General features: G+C 31.7%; 2 protein-coding genes across 2 annotated transcripts; both read right to left on the bottom strand.

Annotated features, from left to right (window-relative positions):
- Positions 1 to 843: 843 nt before the first annotated feature.
- LOC149896779 (lysophosphatidylserine lipase ABHD12-like) lies at positions 844 to 12652 on the bottom strand. Its single transcript, XM_090117222.1, has 10 exons — positions 12259 to 12652; positions 10523 to 10641; positions 9986 to 10099; positions 6539 to 6679; positions 6028 to 6120; positions 5157 to 5294; positions 4145 to 4305; positions 3288 to 3455; positions 2720 to 2847; positions 844 to 1495 (listed from the first exon to the last, which is right to left on the bottom strand). Exons 1-10 carry the CDS (start codon positions 12297 to 12299, stop codon positions 1471 to 1473), a joined length of 1128 nt encoding a protein of 375 aa, XP_089973348.1. The 5' UTR covers positions 12300 to 12652; the 3' UTR covers positions 844 to 1470.
- Positions 12653 to 19890: 7238 nt separating this feature from the next.
- On the bottom strand, positions 19891 to 20839 carry LOC149896778 (U-megalopygitoxin(8)-Mc8-like). Its single transcript, XM_090117046.1, has one exon. It carries the CDS (start codon positions 20803 to 20805, stop codon positions 19891 to 19893), a length of 915 nt encoding a protein of 304 aa, XP_089973172.1. The 5' UTR covers positions 20806 to 20839.
- Positions 20840 to 21080: the final 241 nt, after the last annotated feature.

The raw sequence follows: 21080 nt of genomic DNA, 5'->3' as shown, positions 1-21080 counted from the left end.
TAGCACATAAATAAATAATAATAATAATATCCCGAAGATGCAAAGTTTCTTTGATATACAACTAGCTGGCCCAAATAGTATTTTTTGTAAGCTTTTCAAATTTAAAAAAGTTATTATTCATAAAGTAAACCTACACTCATCATAATTCTTTCAGCCGTTCTTAAGTTATAAATGGTGGACTTTATTTTACAAATTCGACAGATATGTAGTTGTTTATACATATTAGAACATTATAAAATATTATGTAATATTTTGTATATTAACGAACCTTAAAATAACAGATTTTAGGCATTTGATCTGTGCTCTGTTTGACAGCTGGGGTAAAATAAAACAAAAAGTATAATAAAAATCTATTTATTTCTTATTAAAATAAAATAAATAATGGACGTAAAAAAGCAGGTACTTTGGTACCAAATGTAGTGTCCTAATTCACAAATATTCGTGCGATTAATTTAATAATTCATATGGATAAAAATATGTAGTCTTAAACGGATTTAAAACAGGATTTATTCATTATTTCATCTAAACACTACATTGGTGGTGAATATAAAAAAACCGCTTTTAAAACTACCTTCACCTAATTCAATGCAATTTATAAAATAATTTAACACTAAGGAATAAATCAGTTTGAAATCCGCTTAACTTTCAATGAATTTATAATAGTCGAGAACACAAGAAAATGTTTAAATAAATATAATGTCATAATTTTAATAATCAATAGTACGTTAATTATAAAAAAAATATTACTAGTAAACAATCAGTGTTATAATAGGCCATTGTGATGTTAGGCAATTGAACTAAATTTAGTAATGCTAAGATATTCGTACATATATATATATATTCGTACAAGTTATTACATTCGTAACTCAATCACACATAAATGGTTGAATGTGTTTAGATAAAATTTTACATAATTATATTATAAAAGTCTCGATACATAGAAAACCTTACCTCGTATAACTTATAAATATTGTGACAAAAAACCCACAGCCAAACAAACTATATTATCTATATTTAACAACTATCTTGTTTATTAATCTCATCTAAGTGAAATGTGTCCAATTTAATGTAACAAGAATTTCACTACTATATAAAAAACGTTTATAAATACACATAAAAGAAAATTACAATTTTTTGAATACGCAATAGTCAAAAACTAAAATATGATAGCCAATTTCCTAACTTTCGGATATGTTACATTTAGCTTATCTGTTAATTACGATCTTAATGTATGGAATTAAGTGTCAAAGAATTAAAAAAAAATTAGGCTATCAGTTACTTTATCAGGAAGTTGTGAAACTGGCTAACTTTAATATAATCACAATAAAACGACAATCACACATAACCTATGAGTATTTTCATAAAATCGTACGAAAATTTGCCAATTAGGACACGAAAAGCGCAAAGCAAATTTAAGCATCCAACATAGCTGGAATCGAACCCGCGACCGAGTAGTTGTGAAGACTGCATTTAACGGTGTTTTGTGACGAATTCACTGAAAAAAAATAAACACATTATTATTGCAATAACATTATGAACGTGAAAAATAAAAAAAAAATATAATTATACACGCGAAGGATGGATGTGTGGTATTCATTTAATCCATGAGAGTATGAAGTGATCTCTACCAGGCAACTACGGTAAAAAACTGAAAATCAGTGGTGCGAATGGTTTTATTTATCATTCGTCAACAGAAAAATGTTTTATGTATTTATTGTGTAACCTTATGCTCTAGTGTTTTTATCTAAAAAAACGCATCAAAATCCGTTGCGTAGTTTTAAAGATTTAAGCATAAAAAAGGACATAGAGACAAAGAAAGTTGTTTTATACTATAGGTCTACCAGAATCTGATGGCATATTTATATTTAAGAAATAAAAGATTTTCATGTGGCAACTTTATTTGACAACTATCAATTGGTTGTCAAATTATTTGTCTTCTTTGCAATTGATGAATAATTTTGAGGATTATGTCTAAAAAAACCTACGAAAATGTCGTAAAAGCCGCTGCGATCACAAGCAAGAGGTGTTGTTTATAATGTGTATAGAAAAACATTAGATGAAGAAGGCTCAAACACATCACAATTTTCAATTTTGAATATTTTATTGGTAAATTGGACTTACCCGTTTTGATACTTTAAATTAAAAATATTATAAGTAGGTAAAATATTATAATGATATTGTTTGTAATACAATATAATTTTATGAAAACTTATTACAGGAGTGTCCAAATTCCAATACGGCTAGGTATTCGTCAAGTCCAAGCTGTCCAAGTCAATTTTATAATGTGTGTATCTGTTAATACTAACGAAAATAAACATAGTTATATTTTATTTTTATTTTATTTTATAAAAAAATTATAAGCAATCTAGTTTTGATCTGCATTATCATTACATCCATATTTTCACATGGCATAATGATAATGAATATACAAATATAGGTATGTGTAAATAATAATATGTATTACCTATATAAAAATAATATGTAGGTATACAATTATACATGTAAGTATGTACCTACATTTTATTAAGTGGATATCTCATTATTAAGTACAGTATTGTGCACTTATGTAATGTGACTAATGATATTGAGGACAAAATGAAAAATAAGCAGTATCAAGATCGTTCAGTCCATTTTCCCTAGGGTTGCACACTCAAAATTTTGATTTCCCTAATTGCCATCAGATTCTGGTTTACCTATATGCAGTAATATTAGAACTCACCCAATAACTTGAGCTAAATCTTTGGCATGACATATATATTTGTGTCCGAGACCCTCATCTTTGTCGTACGCGTGTAGAGATACTTTGGAGTCGTCGTTGTTTCGTGATTCTACAATGGATCTGTATAACTGAAATAAATAAAATATTTATTAAGAAAAAATATGAAAAATAAAGGACAATTTTTTGGAACTTATACCTATATACTTATACTTAAACTTATATTATGTGTTTCGTTGAATTTTATTGTAACCTACGTAACTGTATCGTCTGTATTGAACTATGGTAAGATTGACTATAATAATATTAATTTTAATACAACAAAAATCGCCTTTTTTATGCAACTCTAGATTTTGCGGCATACATAACTATGCAATTTCTAGTATGAAAAATATGTATTTTTTTCATACTCTTATATTTTTCTTAATTTAACATAATCATAAGGGCAAAAATCCTCTAAGCTTCCTTCTTTAGCCAGAACGGCAAAAAATATCAAACTTAAAAACTTTTTTTTTCATATAGGTTGTTTATTAACCTTACAAAAAAAAACATTTTTTGTATTTTTTCTTACCTTTACCCCCACACAGAAGGGCACAACGACATCATCTTTCGCGTGTAATATCAAAACGGGTAAATCTTTGGCCTTCGACAAATGTTCGTCCGATTTGAACGAATGTCTCTTGTTATTCACGAACGGTGACACGAATGTCGCTTCGAAGTATGGCAGCCAATTTACAAGCTGAAAAATGAAAAAAATTATGTAGATGTACGAAAAATCGTAAAAAAATAGTCCTACTAATAATATAAATGCGAAAGTTTGTGAGGATGTGTGTGTGTGTGTTTCTCGCAAAAACTACTGAACCGATTACAATGAAATTAAGCACACATATAGAGGATAACTATCTAGGTTAGGTTTTATCCCGGAAATCCCACGGGAAAGGGAACTCTGCGGGTTTTTTTAGAAAACGCGGGCGAAGCCGCGGGCGGAAAGCCAGTGTTATATATAACTATTAAGTACTAAAATGTGAAATGGACAAAAAATTATGGAATAAACACTAAATATAATTAAATATAATTAAATTAAAATACTGTGCAAAAATCTACAAGAACAAATAAATTTTATAGATTTTACCATTTTAAAGCTACATTATTTATCACTAAGTACGTAACTATGTACTAACTACGTAATATAATAAATACTTAATATTTTACGATTTTCAACCGCCTTCAAAAAGGTTATTAATTCAACGGTATTTTTTGACTTTATTGACTCAGAACTTTCGACTGGGTGAACAGATTTTGATAATTATTTGAAACCAGAAATTTATTTCTGACGTTTTTATTTCTGAATATTTAAAGGCGGGTTATATTTTTTTCAATTAAAACTAATTATAATCTAATAAATACACATTAGAACGAGTTTCTAACAAACACCGGAGCTAGTGGGTGATTCGCGACTTCGTCTGCCAAATTATTGAAAGGCGCTTCCAATATCAGTCCTTGCGCTTGAGGTAACGGATTAGGACGATCTAGGACACTCCTAGATAGCTCTCCTAGGTTTCCTAGGAGATGAGAGGAGATTCCTGTACCTGAAAATAATAGAATATTAAGATTTTTATTAGAAACTAGCTTTCCGCCTGCGGCTTCGCCCGCGTTTTCAAAAAAAAACCCGCATAGTTCCCGTTCCCGTGGGATTTCCGGGATAAAACCTAGCCTATGTCACTCAGAAATGATGTAGCTTTCCAACAGTGCAAGAATTTTTCAAATCTGCCAAGTAGTTTCGGAGCCTATTCAATTCATACAAACAAACAAACAAACAAAAAATCAAACCTTTCCTCTTTATAATATTTGTATAGATGTATAGATTAAAGATTTTAAACGCGATTTATTCATTACTAGCTGTGCTCCGCGGTATCACCCGCATTGCTCCGCTCCTGTTGGTCTTAGCGTAATGATATATATCCTATAGCCTTTCTCAATAAATGGGCTATCTACCACCGAAAGAATTTTTCAAATCAGACCAGTACTTCTTGAGATTAGCGCGTTCAAACAAACAAACTCTTCAGCTTTATAATATTATTATAGATTTTAAGATAATAGAATTATCAATTACCTAAGACTTATTTGTGTTTATATAGTATGGTATCACAAAATCTCATCAAATATTGTAATTTATTACGATAACCGATTATTTAAAAATTCCATCCACTTAACTTGTTTGGATAGTTCAAAACAAGTAAACATAAAAAAGAGCGTGTGTCGAGCACACGTGTCAGAAGTGAAACATTTTTGGTAAGATTCAAAGATACCAACATCGTCGCCATGCATGACGTGACGGTATTACCATGACGCGAGTTGAAATTTTACTTTCAACGCGCCAAAAGTTTAACTTAAAAATCGAGTTTAACAAAAAAATTAAGAAATAATATATAAAAATTACCCAAAGAGTGTCCCCATACAAAAACAGCGGGTCTGACTTGACCGTTTTCTATTGTATTGTTCAACCAATCGTATACAATAAGAGAATCCTCTACGACGCCATTTTCACTGGGATTTATGTTTGTGGAATCACCGTAACCTGAAAAATAATACTTATTTACTGTATTTCTATTTTTAAGCATTAAAAATTAGGAGTTTGCTTGTTTGTTACGATTTATAACAAAAACTTTGGGACAAGTTTAAACATTACTTCACCAATAGAAAGCTATATTTAACTCAGATTTATGCTCAGTTATTGTACACTAGCTGCGCTTCACGGTTTCACCCGCATTGCTCCGCTCCTGTTGTACTTAGCGTGATTATATAATATAACCTCGATAAATGGGCTATCGAACACCGAAATAATTTTTTAATCGGACCAGAAGTTCCTGAGATTAGCGCGTTCAAACAAACAAACTCTTCAGCTTCATAATATTGTAGTATAGAGTTACTATATACAGTTTCGTTTATAAAAATAGAAAAATAGGCGTTCAAAACATACACTAAGAAAATAATGATCAGTGTAAATTTTATTACATGGTAAATTAAGTAATTTAATTAATCTTATACTCAAGATAAACCTTATAATTTTTTTTCTTATATTACATTAAAACATCACAAGAAGGTCATATAAATAACTTTCCAAGGTCAAACAATGGACAGCATACATAATACATTTAATTACCATATAAACTAATTAATTACCTTTATATACATTATTTATATTATGTAATTATCTTTTTTGTGATATCAACAAAAAAACAAATTAATTAATAATTCATATTGTACGAAAAATCACGAAAAACTCGCGTGTAGATAATAATATATCTTACCTCGATAATCGAATGCGATTGTATGAAAGTCCATTTTTTGGAAGAATTTGTATAATTCGATTCTGTGGGACGCAGCGCGGGAGTTGGAATTGCCTGAAAATACAATAAATATGTAAAAAAAAAAAAATTTTCTATACACACACAGCATGTACCTTTTTAAAAGCTTTAAATGGAACGTAATTAATTTTTTATTTTTTTTTTCAATTAAAAGTAATTTTTAACAAGTACATATTAACCATATTGATATTAAAAATATATGGCAATATTTTTTGTTTAATAATTTTTCGAGCTATTCCATATCCATATATTGTATTTGTTCTAATAATAATTATTTATAAAAAACTTAATACCTATATGGAATGTTTTAATTAATTATTTTCCTATAAGCAAAATTTAACAAATTATACAAAAATTGAATTAGGTATACATCAGCTTATACAGGTTGTGTACTAGTTAAAAAAAGATTCAGTTTTTTCTAGTTTAAAAAACTCAATTACTTATATTTAATTACCATGGCAATAGAGTATGATAGGCCGTTTCGAATTACGAAGCTCGTCGTCTAAGCGTTTACTTAGCACCTCTTTGTCGGAGTTATCTTCGAAATTCCCTTTTAATTTCTCGTAACAGCTTTTTGGAAGAATATGCCAGATACCTGGAAAGGGGGAAAAAACTTTAAAACTCGCTTAAAACTCAAAAAATTATTATATTGTCATTGTCACCGATTGATATGTGTACAAAGTTTGAATTAAATCTGTCCGTTTAAAGCGGGTCATAATGCTGTGACCCGCGGTTTCACCCGCATAACTCCGCAACTATTCATCTTAGCGTGATGGTAAATAGCCTATGGCCACAGCCTTCCTCGATAAATTGACTATCTAACAGCACAGACTAATAATAATATACTACGTATACAACTAACAGTAAAATACTTTTTCAAAACGGACATGTGATTCCAGAGATTAGCGCGTTCAAGCAAACAAATTACAGGCTTTTAAAATATTAGTTTAGATATATGGGTGTTTAGCATAGGAACAGATAAATAATTACTATACATAGGTGACATAATATTATGATTCAAAAGATAAATTAGATATTGGACTTTTGCACGCCTCATAAGCGAAGCGTTGAGGTGGGTACTACTGTCACTTCGCGCAAAACATCTGATTTTTCAAACTTAAAATGTCTTTATGTATCATACATTGCACTTGTAAGATAATACATACACACACATATTAAGAAAAAACACTATTTTTAACGTTCATGATATTTTTGATGTCATTTTTGTTATTTAAACTAGTTAAAAAACAGTTTAAAAAAGTTCTGTCTTGGACGTCCGTGTGTCTGTATGTGCGGATCCTTTTTCTTGTTAACACGATAGCGACCGAAATACTTTACTAATCGAGTCTTTTTTTTTCTCTTACGCTTGAGTATGCTCAGGAATAGAACCCTTTCATTTTTCAGGGTCTAATTCGATGTGGTTTAATTGTTATTAAATAAACAAAAATAATAATTAATAAATATTTATTAAAAAAAAATTATGAGGCGTGCACTTTTGGATTTTCCAAATTATTTTATAATTATGCGGACGTAAAATCTTTTTAAACTATATTTTATCACACGGTATTAAATTTTGTTGGCTGCCTCCTTGATACAGTGGTTGACGCGTGAGCGTAGATCTGAGGGGTCCTGGGTTCGATTCCCGGTAGAGACGAAGAATTAAATGTCTCGGTCTGGCAGGACACAGAATGCTGATCTAACTTGTCCCTAAAGAAAATCGATCAGTGAAACAGATGTATTTATGCATCTGCCCCTTACCCCACTAGGGGAGGACATGGGACATCACTTTTTATTAAATTTTGTTATAATATGTTGTGTGTTTATAAAACGGTTAAAATATTAAATAAAAGCACTAGGCTAATAGCAAATACTTTGAATCTAAATAAGAAAGGAAAACTTCTATGGTTTTATATACTTATATAGTTTTCCATACTGTATGTACTTAAAATATAAGTGAAAGGTTATTAAATAAATAGCATATATTTTGAATCCCACCAAGAAAATAAAAGTATGATATATATATATAGTTTATAGTTTTATCTAATTATATATTAAGCATAGCAAGGTGGTAGACCTTGTAGTAGTAGGTAGTAGGCCAACTAACCCGATAAGTACCTCCCAAGTAAACTAGTTTTTTTTAAACACATAATTAACATAGACCTTCGCACGAATCTTCATACATACATAAATTAAACTGTATGTTTGTAACCTTTAGCTCTATATGTTAATTATTATGACCAAAAATAATTGAATTTTTATTATTTCTGCAACTGTTACAATTTGGATTTTTTAATGAAAAAATTGCAATGAAAATTCCGGGACAATTTCTAGGCAAAAAGCTGTTTCTATTCTTTAAAAAAAATCTCATTTATAAAGCATTTGAATTTTGAATGCTACAAAACTAAATATTACATAGCTGCTGTTATAAATATTAGTATGGATATAGATACATTATTTAGGACAAATATTATTACGATTTTTATTTTATACTAGTGGTCCGCCCCGGCTTCGCCCGTGGTACATATTTCGCAATAAAAGGTAGCCTATGTCCTTTCTCGGGTATCAAAATATCTCCATACCAAATTTCATGAAAATTGGTTCAGTAGTTTAGGCGTGATTGAGTAACAGACAGACAGACAGAGTTACTTTCGCATTTATAATATTAGTATGGATTAAACCGAAAAGTGTTCGTGTCATATTTGATTTTCAAACCACGTCGTAATCAATGACGCAAAAAATAACATCACGTCATAAATATTCATCGATAGAAATTTGGTCAGTTTGGAATAAGTTTCGAGTTACAGACGGACAATTATTTTAATTCGCAATTGTTATAAATAAAATCTATATCTAGCTTAAATAAATCGATAACCTATCAAATGATATACAAAAATTTGATAGACGGAACGGCTCAACTGATCAAGATGAATTTAGGTACAGAGATAGAATAACATTAAGATTACTTATAACACGGAAACCTGCAATTTTCAGTAGCTTTTTTTTTATCCGTATATTTATACGATGTTACACCAATTAGTTTACATCAATTTTAATCTTTATAATTGGCCTATTGTTCTTCGTTGTGAAACACACATAACTTAATAACTACTATTTGATACTAGCTGTGCTCCGCGGTTTCACCCGCATTGCTACGCTCCTTAGCATGATGATATATATAGCCTTTAGCCTTCCTCAATAAATGGGCTATCTAACATCGAAAGAATTTTTCAAATCGGACCAGTAGGTCTTGAGATGAGCACGTTCAAACAAACAAACTCTTCAGCATTTTAAGTATAGATATTAATGTATTATCTCTCTTATTAAGAAATAATCACTGTTTTATAACTGCACATAACTACAAAGGTCCTTGCCTCGTACTTATAAAAATCATTTGACATTGAATTAAGCCTTTATATTATCTGTCTCTTTCACTTATTAGTTATTTAACCTAGGTGTGAAAGAAACAAACTTATTTAAAAGTCATCATAACATTTAAAATCAAACTTTAACATTTATTTTGTTCAACTTTTTCAAGGGCTTTTGAACCATTAAACTCGAAATTAATAAGTTAAACAAATAAACATATCCACCACACATTCATTAACATTAATTTAGGTTGCCTGGAAGAGATGGCTTAGTAGCTATAAGGCCGCTATTTGTGCATAAAATGTATATGTGTTTTTCCTTCTTAACATGAAACTTCTTTAGGCGGTTTGAAGGTAAAATATCAAGGACGCATGGCAATACCGTCACGTCATGGAGTAAGGCGACGATTTTGGTATCTTTGAATCTTGCCAAACAAGTTTCACTTCTGACACGTGCTCGGCACACACACTCTTTTTATAATTGTAATGGTGTACAATAAAAATCATTATAATTCAATAACTCACACTACACTTACCCAATTTAATTGGACACTTATCGACCTTTGACTGGTATTCAATTGTAATATTTCGACCACCTTCTATGCCACTTGAAGCTGGGTCTTCATGGTCTATGTGGAATGGCCATTGGACTGAAAAATAACATTTCTATTGAATTTGCATGTGAAGGGACTTACAAAGACTTTATTTGGAACAAAATAAAGTTTATATTATTAATAAAGTATATTTTTATATTATTCATAAATGAGACAAAAGTGAAAAATCAATGGGTTATTATAGAAAATTATTGAAAATTATTGAAACCACGGTAAAAGTGAAACTGTTCGAACGGCTCCGAACACTGCTTTGTGTAGCGCATGTCGCGTGACGGTCGGCTGCCGAGTAGGTATACCTACTCGGCAGCCGCGATACACGCGACATGCGCTACACAGACCAAAAAGTTTGAGACGATGTAATTAAAGTTTCACTTTAAAAACACTGAACAAATACAAGAAAAAAAATGTCATTAAAAAAAGTTAATAATAAATATTGCATAATAAATAAATAATACATACCGAAATTCGCGAATATCAAACTACGCTGGAATGTCTTAGAGTACTTGAATATCAAAGGCACAACGGCTACATGGAATACAAATAGCCCGGCTGTTATTGAGGCACCAAATATGAACACCCTGTAACAAAAAATAAGTGCTTCAACTTTAAAAAAAGTTTTTGAAAAGTCTGACAGAAAAAACAAAAAAAAAACTTGATTATAATATAGATAAAATATTATATCCAAAGTTCTTTAAAATTGGTATATAAAATTTAAAATTTGCTGGGTTTATTTAGTTTTAATAAAGTAATCGAAAAAAATATTTTTGTTATAAAAATGAGGGTCCATCACCAATACAAAATATAGTAATGTCTAACTTACTTTAGCAAAGATATTTTTAGTGTTATTAATATACTATGGAGGAAGGAAAGTGGTTTCAAGGAAACAAGGAATATATACACATTATAGTAAAATTTAAATATTGAGTTTCCATATTTTAATGTTGAGAATCCATACTAATATTATAAATGCGAAAGTAACTCTGTCTGTCTGTCTGTTACTCAATCACGCCTAAACTACTGAACCAATTTGCATGAAATTTGGTATGGAGATATTTTGATACCCGAGAAAGGACATAGGCTACCTTTTATTGCGAAATATGTAACACGGGCGAAGCCGGGGCGGACTACTAGTAGTAGAAATAATGTCTTTAAATTTTAACATTGTTAATGGAAGGTTATAATTAGAATGACAAATATTTGCATAAAAGCAAAGCCATAGGCAATAAAATAATAGTATAATAGGCTAGTATTTCTAAAAATGATCAAAATGGATTTAATCTACAAGTAAAAATATTATTGTAGCTCCTCTTATTCCAATAATAAACATTAATTTTATAACAAAGCTAGTTTTGCAAATCAGAATAGTTATAGAAATATTTCAATCAAGTTACATATTGTGATATTATGATAAGTTTTTAAATTGAAATTAGCATCAAATCTTAAATATATAGTTGTATCATGAAATTAATTATTAAGTATACAAAAACACATAATTTCTGAATAACAGAATTTTCAAAATTAAAAATAGTTTAATATAAAAATGGTTTCTTTCATAATATTACTCTACTTTTACCTCTAATATAGAGGAGTGTGGTATATGTACATGTAGGGTGATTCAGAGCAGTTACAAAACATGTAATCATCTAATAAAATATTACATAAGACAAGACTTAAGCTATGTTTGAGTACTATAACATACCTAAAGACTAGCTAATCTATAAATATAAAAATAAAACCTGTTTCGCGTTGTCACGGTATCACGTGTGAACGGGTGGACCGATTTCGATAATTCTTTTTGTCTCAAACTTTTTGGTCTGTCTAGCGCATGTCGCGTGACGGTCGGCTGCCGAGTAGGTATAAAGCAGTGTTCGGAGTCATTATCGTACAAATACGATTATTTTGTGCCTAAGTTTCACTTTTACTGTGGTTTTATAAAACCACACAACATTTTTATATTCCTTGAAGTACGAGGATGGTTCTTATGTAGAGAAAACATTAATATGTACCACGGGCGAAGCCGGGGCGGACCGCTAGTATGTTTATAAAAATGTATCATTGGACATTTAGTTTTCCTTAATAAGTACTAAAAGTATGGTTAAATTTTTATGAAAGCACCAAGTGTTACGGATAACGAGCTACATTATCAGTATAAATTCTAGTTAATAAAGAAATGTTTTAATAGAAAAATTACTTACGCAGTAGTGTACAAAGGCACACACAGTAGTAATCCTTGCATGATGCTTTAGTTATGACACAAATTGCAAATAATCACACACAAAACTATGATGAGAATCCAATGAATTTCTATTTTTAAAACTAATACTACACGTTAGTCAAACAGCTGTAAATTAAAAACGAATAGTTTTTAATTTATTACAAAAGTAATAAAATGAGCGGTGCGCTCAAACTAACATTTTTCCACACGGATTTTCTATTGGTTACGTCTCAAAAATTTTTGAACGACTGAGCACTTTCAATAATTTGTACACGTATTCCGGAAAAAATTATAAAAAAACCTTGATAATTAATTTAAATGCTGTAAATTTAATAAACCCGTTATTCCACCACTATCCTCACTTTTCGCTGAAGGCAATTTGAACTTTGAAGTTTAAACGTCATTTTGAATATTATGTCATTGTCAAAGAATGACGTCAACTACAGATAAGGCTAGATAATTATAATTGAGGTGTACACCGTAGGTACTATACCCGTAAGTATACCCGGCTCGGCGAATGATGATTCCTAAATCCTAAGACACTGACAGTTGTTCTCAAGAGACAAACTTGTAATGGCGTCACCATTAAATTAGAAACGTATTGGAGGCGTCCAAAAATGGCTTTTATTTATTTTTACGTAGCTTTATGCCATTACAATGATATTCCGTTGGAATTATAAAAAATTTTAACATTTACGAGAAATTATATCAATCTGACTTTACGTTTACGTCCTACAAAACGTACATCGTTGGCATTTATCGACTAGTGCAGAAGTATCGATAAACAAATTTCGATAATGGAAACGAGTTCGCATTTTTTCCATGCTTATGCTTTAGTTCATTCACTATTGAATGGAATAGAAGATCGCAGCATACAACAATTGCATACTCAAATGAATAATCATACGAAATAAAACAAAAGCTGTTTAACTATTTTTATTTAAATATATTTTAGTCTGAATTTGATGAAATCAGTGCTTGCGCCTCTAATTCAGAATCAGAACTACAACTGCTGTCGCCTACGTTTATTAATAGCGGTTGATCTACAATGGTATATCGCACATCTCGATCCCAATCATCGTAGCAAAGTTTTTTAATCTTTTCTACGACTTTCCTCCAATTATCCGGAGTGACTTCACTGCAAGCTTTTTCCAATAATGTCAGCATTTTATTGGCTGTAAATGTTATTATTTTTATGTTTTGGAAAACTTTCATTTTACTTACCTACTTAATCTATGCCAATAAACTTAAATTAATACAACAACAACATAATAGACGTTAAAATTTTTAGTTATAAATTCAGTTTATAATACTTATAAAAACATGTTTACCGACGTGGCTGAATGCAAACTACGCCTTTGCCTATAAAATAGTAAAGTATCGACACGACCCATCATACGAGCAATCACTAAGACGAACTGTCATAGGGATCATCATTCGCCGATTCGGGTATAAATACACCCGTTTAATTACTGTCGAGCTTAGCTGTCGAGCCAATTTAAAGGCTTATTACACTACGCGGTATTCAGACAGTCTTACTAAGACTGTCTTAAAATCTAACTAGACAAGCTCGCTATTACACTGTGCTGAATATCGCATGCTAACTCATTTGCAAGGCGTACGTAGTCGGTGACGGTTGTCGCGCGATGGGAAAACTTTCAAAGCACCAGAAAATCGCCATAGCTCTTGCCGCATCTATTAATTTAAATACAAAAAAGAAAAGAAAAATATGGGTGAAAGAGTATTTACTTTTACGAGAAAAATTATCAAATATGCAAATACTGAGTGTTCTGGAACCATGTGACTTAAGAAAGCTTTTTCATCAAAGTTTTTATAAATTTCCAACAACACCCGGAATCCTTCAGTACGTAGTGGTTGATTAGAATAATCTTTATGACTTTTCTGCCATAAATATGGCATGTCTCGGTACAAATCGAGTACATTTAAAAGCACTTCTTTCTCTTTCGAACAAGCCATGGTGCACGCGGCCACAGCAAACAAACATACGAGCGACTTTGCTCTGCGGCTGCCGCGCGCTGACTGAACGGTCTAGCCTAAAGGTGGCGGTTCGCGCCGCGACAGAGACAAGCGACCGAGACAGGAGACCGCGGCCGAAGACCGCGACCGTTAAGGTGGCGGTTCGCGCCGCGACAGAGACAAGCGACCGAGACAGGAGACCGCGACCGAAGACCGCGACCGTTACTTGACGTTCGGCAATGTATAGGCGGCAATTCGCGAGCGAGACAGAGACAGGAGACAGAGACGCGAGACGGGAGACAGCGAGACGGTCGCTGCCCCAGACCAGTAGTGTCTCGTGTCGCGCTCAAAAAGCACATACAGTGTTTTTGTCATCAAACTTTAGGTGCTTGTTTACTAATAGCGAAAATGATCCTTCTTGGCCTCTAGTTAAATATAATTCTTTAATAGGTAATATTCTTTTAGTTTTGTATTTGTAATAATAATATAATAGCAAGAGGAAGAAGAAGACGATTCTTCTTCCTCCAATAGAACTTCTACAACTTGGTTTTCCATCATGACACAAACACAACTGACTACATCGACAGACTCTCCGATACTGATTAACTTTTCGGTCGTGAAGAGCCTGAGACACTTGTCGCGGTATCCGGTCTCGGTCTCGCCTTACAGTACATGCAGAAGAGACCGAGACACTTGTCGCGGTCTTCGGTCACGGTCTCCTGTCTCGGTCGCTTGTCTCTGTCGCGGCGCGAACCGCCACCTTTACTTGACGTTCGGCAATGTATAGGCGACAGTTCGCGAGCGAGACAGAGACAGGAGACAGAGACGCGAGACGGGAGACAGCGAGACCGTCGCTGCCCCAGACCAGTAGTGTCTCGTGTCGCGCTCTAACTAACTAAGCGTAAGCGTGCTAACTAGTGTTTCCACTAGAATGATTTCCTTTCCCCACACGGCAATTCAGATTTCCCCTTCTACGGAATTTTTTCCCCTCAAAAATTATTTTGCTGTAGTTTTGACACCACACACCCCACCTAAAATTTATCTTTTATTTATCGTTCTTCTTCAATAGTCTGCTGTGTTAATATTATTATTTACACAAAATTCGTCAACAAAATCAAAATTTGTTGACTTTGCACATTACTATCTACTATTATTTTGATATAGCTGCACATCACTAGCTATCAATTTCCTTACGTTGGTAGCAGAGCTACAGACTACTAGAGCTACGAGAGCTACATCTAACAGAGCTGGACAAGGAATGGAGAAATCAAAGTCTCCTTGCCGATATGGACTGTAATGATTCCATCGATACGGTAAGCTATTGGAAAAAAATGTTTGAAAAAAAAATGTTGACAGCAGATGCAAATTCCTTCATTTGCCAATTTTGGTGAACTATTTTATGTCACTGCCTTTTTCCAATGCTGCTGTTGAACGATTATTTAGTGATCTAAAAAATATCAAAACAGATAAACGCAATAGGCTCGATAAAGAAACGGTTGCATCAATCCTTTGTGTAAAATCTGGCTTGAAAAGAACGAGAACAACTTCTGTACAGCTAATGAAAAATCAGTTGGAAATACCACAACTCAAGTTTGTGCAGTCAAATGCAACGGCAAGCCAATCGAAAAACATTAGACTTAGCATGAATAAAGTATAACAAAACGATTTGTGTTTTATTTACTAACTGACCAGAAATAAAATAAAAACTTAGAGTTGTATACTAATTTTTTATTTCAAATCAACGCTGTCAGCGCATACATTTTGGCACAGAATAATATTTTAGGCCTCAAAAAAAATTGAAATAAGGGTACCTATTTATTATACGCCAACTGCTTATGTTGTCGCTTGTCGCAGTTTCTTTTTTACGATAACACACTAGTCCACGGCAGAGTCCATAAATAATAACTTCCGAAAGGATTTATCTACGATTTCCCGCAATTTCCCCTTTTATAGTCTTTCCCCTTTTCTTTCCCCTCTTGACGCTAATTTCCCCTTAAAAGGGGAATTTCCCCTCAATGTGGAAACACTGGTAACAAGCACTGCTAAGTCTTATTACACTACGCGGCACAGAGTACATTATTATAACTGATACGCGGTATTCAGCAAGCAAGCAAGTAAGCATGGTCGAACCCATTCGGTCGGTCTAATTAGACAGGCTAACTTGCTAACTCTTATTACATTATGCTAAATCTTAGTAAGACTGTCTGAATACCGCGTAGTGTAATAAGCCTTTATATAGGCAACATTTGACAATCAACAACATCAATTTTATCTTCGAATAGAGGTAACCTGCATAAAAACATCGATTAAAGTCACGAATTAATTAATCGATACGTACTTGAAAAATTTGTCAATCGAACTTGAAATACAAATTCATCAGGCAAATCCCTGTCCCAGTAGGTACTTTCTTTCATAAATTTATGGCGCAAAATAAGACATGTATCTACATAATTAAAAAAACACAACGCATTTATTAATTTAAGATGATTTTTATTCACAAGTAATCAATGCATTCGATTCAAGATGTCAGATTTCTATTTTTAGAGTAACGTTTCTGGTATAAGAATAAAGGTTTATTGACACAAAATTGTAGCGACGTAAAATCTTAAAATCAGAAATTTTTTATTATGTTTAAGTATAATGGTTTATGAGTAAAATCAAATCTTAAAATTACTTCTATCGGTCATTATTAATATAATTATATGTAATCGTAATTGAAAAAAGCTATGCAAATGTGCAGTTCTAACAAAACGAAATAACATATATTATTTTATGTTTCCATTACTAGGTTACGTTGTTGAATTTTGTTGAACTGTCAAATGTTGCCTATTAAAATGGCTCTACTTGGGCTCTACTCTGCTCTACTATACTTAACTAAAAGTCTACACGAGTAGGTACCTATGCAAAAACAACCGTTGTTAAAAAATGAAAAATAGTTAAAATATTTGAAAATTAGCGATATTTGAAGTCCAATATTTAAATTTTCAATTTTATATTTTAGCGAAGTATGAACTTAGGTATATCGCGCCTTTATGAAATAAATAAGGAAATAAATAATCCCACCAAAAACATAAATGTAAAAATTGGAGCCGAGTTCAATCGTTGACTTAATATGCCAAAAAAAGAAATGAGATCTAAATGTGTGCCAAGTTCTGCAGACAGTCCAGAAATGTATTTACAAAGATGTATTAAGTTCTTAGGTTGACTGAAAACTCAATTGTTTTATTTTCCCTTAGAGAACAATGTTTATTCCAAAATATAACTTTTTTAATTTGAATAATATAATTATTTTCACAAAGCAAACAACTAATGACCTATTGAACCCCATAATTTGATGAGGCTATTTTTACATACTGTTTATATTTTGTGAGGTTCTAAAAACTAGCCTCATCAAATTATGGGGTTCAATAGGTCATTAGTTGTTTGCTTTGTGAAAATAATTATATTATTCAAATTAAAAAAGTTATATTTTGGAATAAACATTGTTCTCTAAGGGAAAATAAAACAATTGAGTTTTCAGTCAACCTAAGAACTTAATACATCTTTGTAAATACATTTCTGGACTGTCTGCAGAACTTGGCACACATTTAGATCTCATTTCTTTTTTTGGCATATTAAGTCAACGATTGAACTCGGCTCCAATTTTTACATTTATGTTTTTGGTGGGATATCATTACTTTTTGTAGAGAAAATTACTCTGCAAATTTGATTTACTTTATGAATATAATATACTTTTTATGTACGATTTTTTTTATTTTTTCTTGCGGTTTCTCTGTATGGTTTGTTAATTATTATTAACCGACTTCGAAAAAAAGGAGGAGGTTATCAATTCGGCCGGTATAATTTTTTTTTTTTTTTTAGATGTATGTACACCGATTACTCCGAGGTTTCTTAACCGATTTACGTGATTCTTTTTTTATTCCATGCGGGATGGTGTCGAATTGGTCCCATAAAAATTTTATTCGGATAGGCCCAGTACTTTTTATTTTATGAGCATTTTTGTCTGTACTCGATGACTTAATTGAAATGTAGCAAGTAACTTTGATTCACTTCCCGGTAACCGATTGAGCTGAAATTTTGTATACGTATGTAAATTGGATAGCGATGAAACATTATCATGACATAGAGCTGATTTGATGATGGAATCGGAAGGTGGCCATAGGAACTCAGTAATATATTGACTCAACTTTATCGAGATTGGGCTCGTTTGATTCGTGTTGAAAAATACACTAAAAAGTATAAAATAAAAATAACTGCGTTAAAAACAACCGACTTCAAAAACGGAAAAGTAATAAATAAAAAAGATTTGATATTATTAATTACTACATATTATTTAGATGTGCTATTTATTAAATAGGTTTGAAGTCGGTGCCAAAAACTAAGCACTTAGTATTTAGCCCGTGCACCGACATCAAACCTTTTTAGTAAATAGCACATCTAAATAATATGTAGTAATTAATAATATCAAATCTTTTTTATTTATTACTTTTCCGTTTTTGAAGTCGGTTGTTTTTAACGCAGTTATTTTTATTTTCTATATTTTCTTGTATGTTATGAATGTCAGCGCACATTGCTCCGTCATTATCTGCAAATTTTTAAACTCGTTTTCTGTTTAAAAGATTACATGATTTTCTAAACATCCAGCGTGAATTTGTACACACACTATTACCAGGATGCAAAGATCGTTGTAGAAGAATCGTCGCCTTACTCCATGACGTTACGGTATTGCCATGACGCGATCTTGAAATTTTACTCTAAACGCCTCTAAAGATGTTTCACTTATATTAATATTACGCAAATTAAATCATTTCGACCTTCGATGAAGCCTTCTTCCATTACACTGAAATTAAAACTAAACTAAATACTCATAAATAAAGAATATGTAAAATTATATAATATTATTTTTAACTGTATGAGCAATATTTTTATTACAATTTTCTTTTATTTTACGTTTATTAACAGTTTTGAATAAAGAAATCATGCAATCGAAGTAATCCGCCCTAGCGATACTAGCGCGAGTGAGTGTGATGTCAGAGGCGCATCGAATCTACAGATGTTTCGTGCTAAAATATGTAAACTTCAATAATCTATATCTCAGTCATTTATTGATGGATTTCAAAATTTTTTTCGGCCACTGATTAGTTTTGATCTATTTTTTAAGACTAGTAAGGTGAATATAATATTTTCTATTTTTATAAACTTTTCCATTTTTCCATACAAACAAAATTAATGTCATTGAAAAAAAAATTAAATACAGATAAATTCAGTATTTTCTGATTTTTTCCTTTGTACACTCACTATTACCTAGTTGATTACAAAATTTGAACTTTCTAGGTCATCTGGAAGTGGGTTAGGTTTTGTATATGTCTATAAGTCAGTCAGTCTTAAAAATTGCGATTTTTGGATATCAATATCTACGCAACTGTTTAATCTGTATTTATGAAATTTAAGGATCTTGTTTATCTTGAGGTCTTCTTGATATGTACCAAATTTGGTGTATTTAACTTAAATAGTTTTAGAGTTATAAGGGGGTGAAAAGTGGCTCGAAATGGTTCGTGTAAATATACACACGGCTGCTGCTCGCCAGTTCTCTTCGCTTGAACTCGGCTTGACACGCTGCCGCGTGTCTAGATTATTATGGCATATTTAATTTGCTTTTTAATGTTTGAAACGGAGAGACCATGTGCAATTTCTTTTTTGTTGTTTTATCAAAAACATTCACCACAGGATCCGTATAACATTTGATTTCCATAACTTCAGATGTGATAATTTCATTCTTAATGTTGACTGCTTTCATAATATTTTGGATAGTTGGTGCCCAAAAATGATATGTTGCAATCAAATGCCCATAATTAGCCACTACAGCCCCAGACAAACTTGTAATGAAGTCGATTTTTACGATCATTATTATTCTTTTAGCAGTTAAAACTGTACTTGTTATTTGATTTGGACGCATGTAAATAAAGCCTTGTTTAGACGCACCAAAATTAACAGAAACGAATTTCATTTCATTCTTCCTCCACGAATGTTTTATTTTAAACCGTATACCATCAAAATTAGCATTCACATTATATGAAAATTCACCAGGATATCCTGTTTCCGACCATTTTGTCACTATGGTATTTTCAACTGTTTCAAACAGTGAAATTTTAGATTTTATAGTGTCCGTTGTGTTATTTATATGATTGTGAGTTTTCAGTTCAACGTCTTTGATTATTGTATCGTATATTTCAACATTCTTCACTCTTATATCTCTACTGACTTGTGTCCAATTATATTTATGGAACAAATTATGGTATTCAGTTGGATCTTTGAGAAACACATCGTCAGGAGTTTGACCAAATTCAACGCGAAAGCCACGTTTCAAATTTTCCTTTGTTATATTGAAGATAGGAATGTCTTTATCACTTATTAATTTTTTGTCAACACCGGAGTAAGTGACGTTAGTTCTGTCCTTATTTGGCGCTACGTTTATTGTGATTTGTATACCACTATCACACTTTACAATAATATTGTTAGTTAACAATAAAATTGGCAGTATTTTTAACATTTTCAATCATAATTCTTTGAGTAGACTGACTCTAATTAATTCAATTAAAACGTGTAATATAATTATTAGTAAACATAGTGACTTCCTATGTTTTATCGTGTGACCTCAACCTATGTTGTAGGTGATACAAAAAACAGACTAATCTAAAATCTTCTTAGTTACGTTTAGTTAATAATTTTAATGAGTTTTAATGTACTTTTTTCGATGTTTACATCGTCGATTTGCGTTTTGTAGTACAAAAGATACATTTAAAATAACTAAAAATGCTGCAGAGC

The sequence above is a fragment of the Colias eurytheme genome, chromosome 27 (assembly GCF_061535395.1).
Source record: "Colias eurytheme isolate Ceu_HAF_F1 chromosome 27, ilColEury1 Martin Lab GWU primary, whole genome shotgun sequence".
NCBI classification, from domain to species: Eukaryota; Metazoa; Arthropoda; class Insecta; order Lepidoptera; family Pieridae; genus Colias; species Colias eurytheme.
The sequence above is the reverse complement of the archived record's forward strand: the minus strand, read 5'-3'. Positions and strand labels throughout refer to the sequence as shown.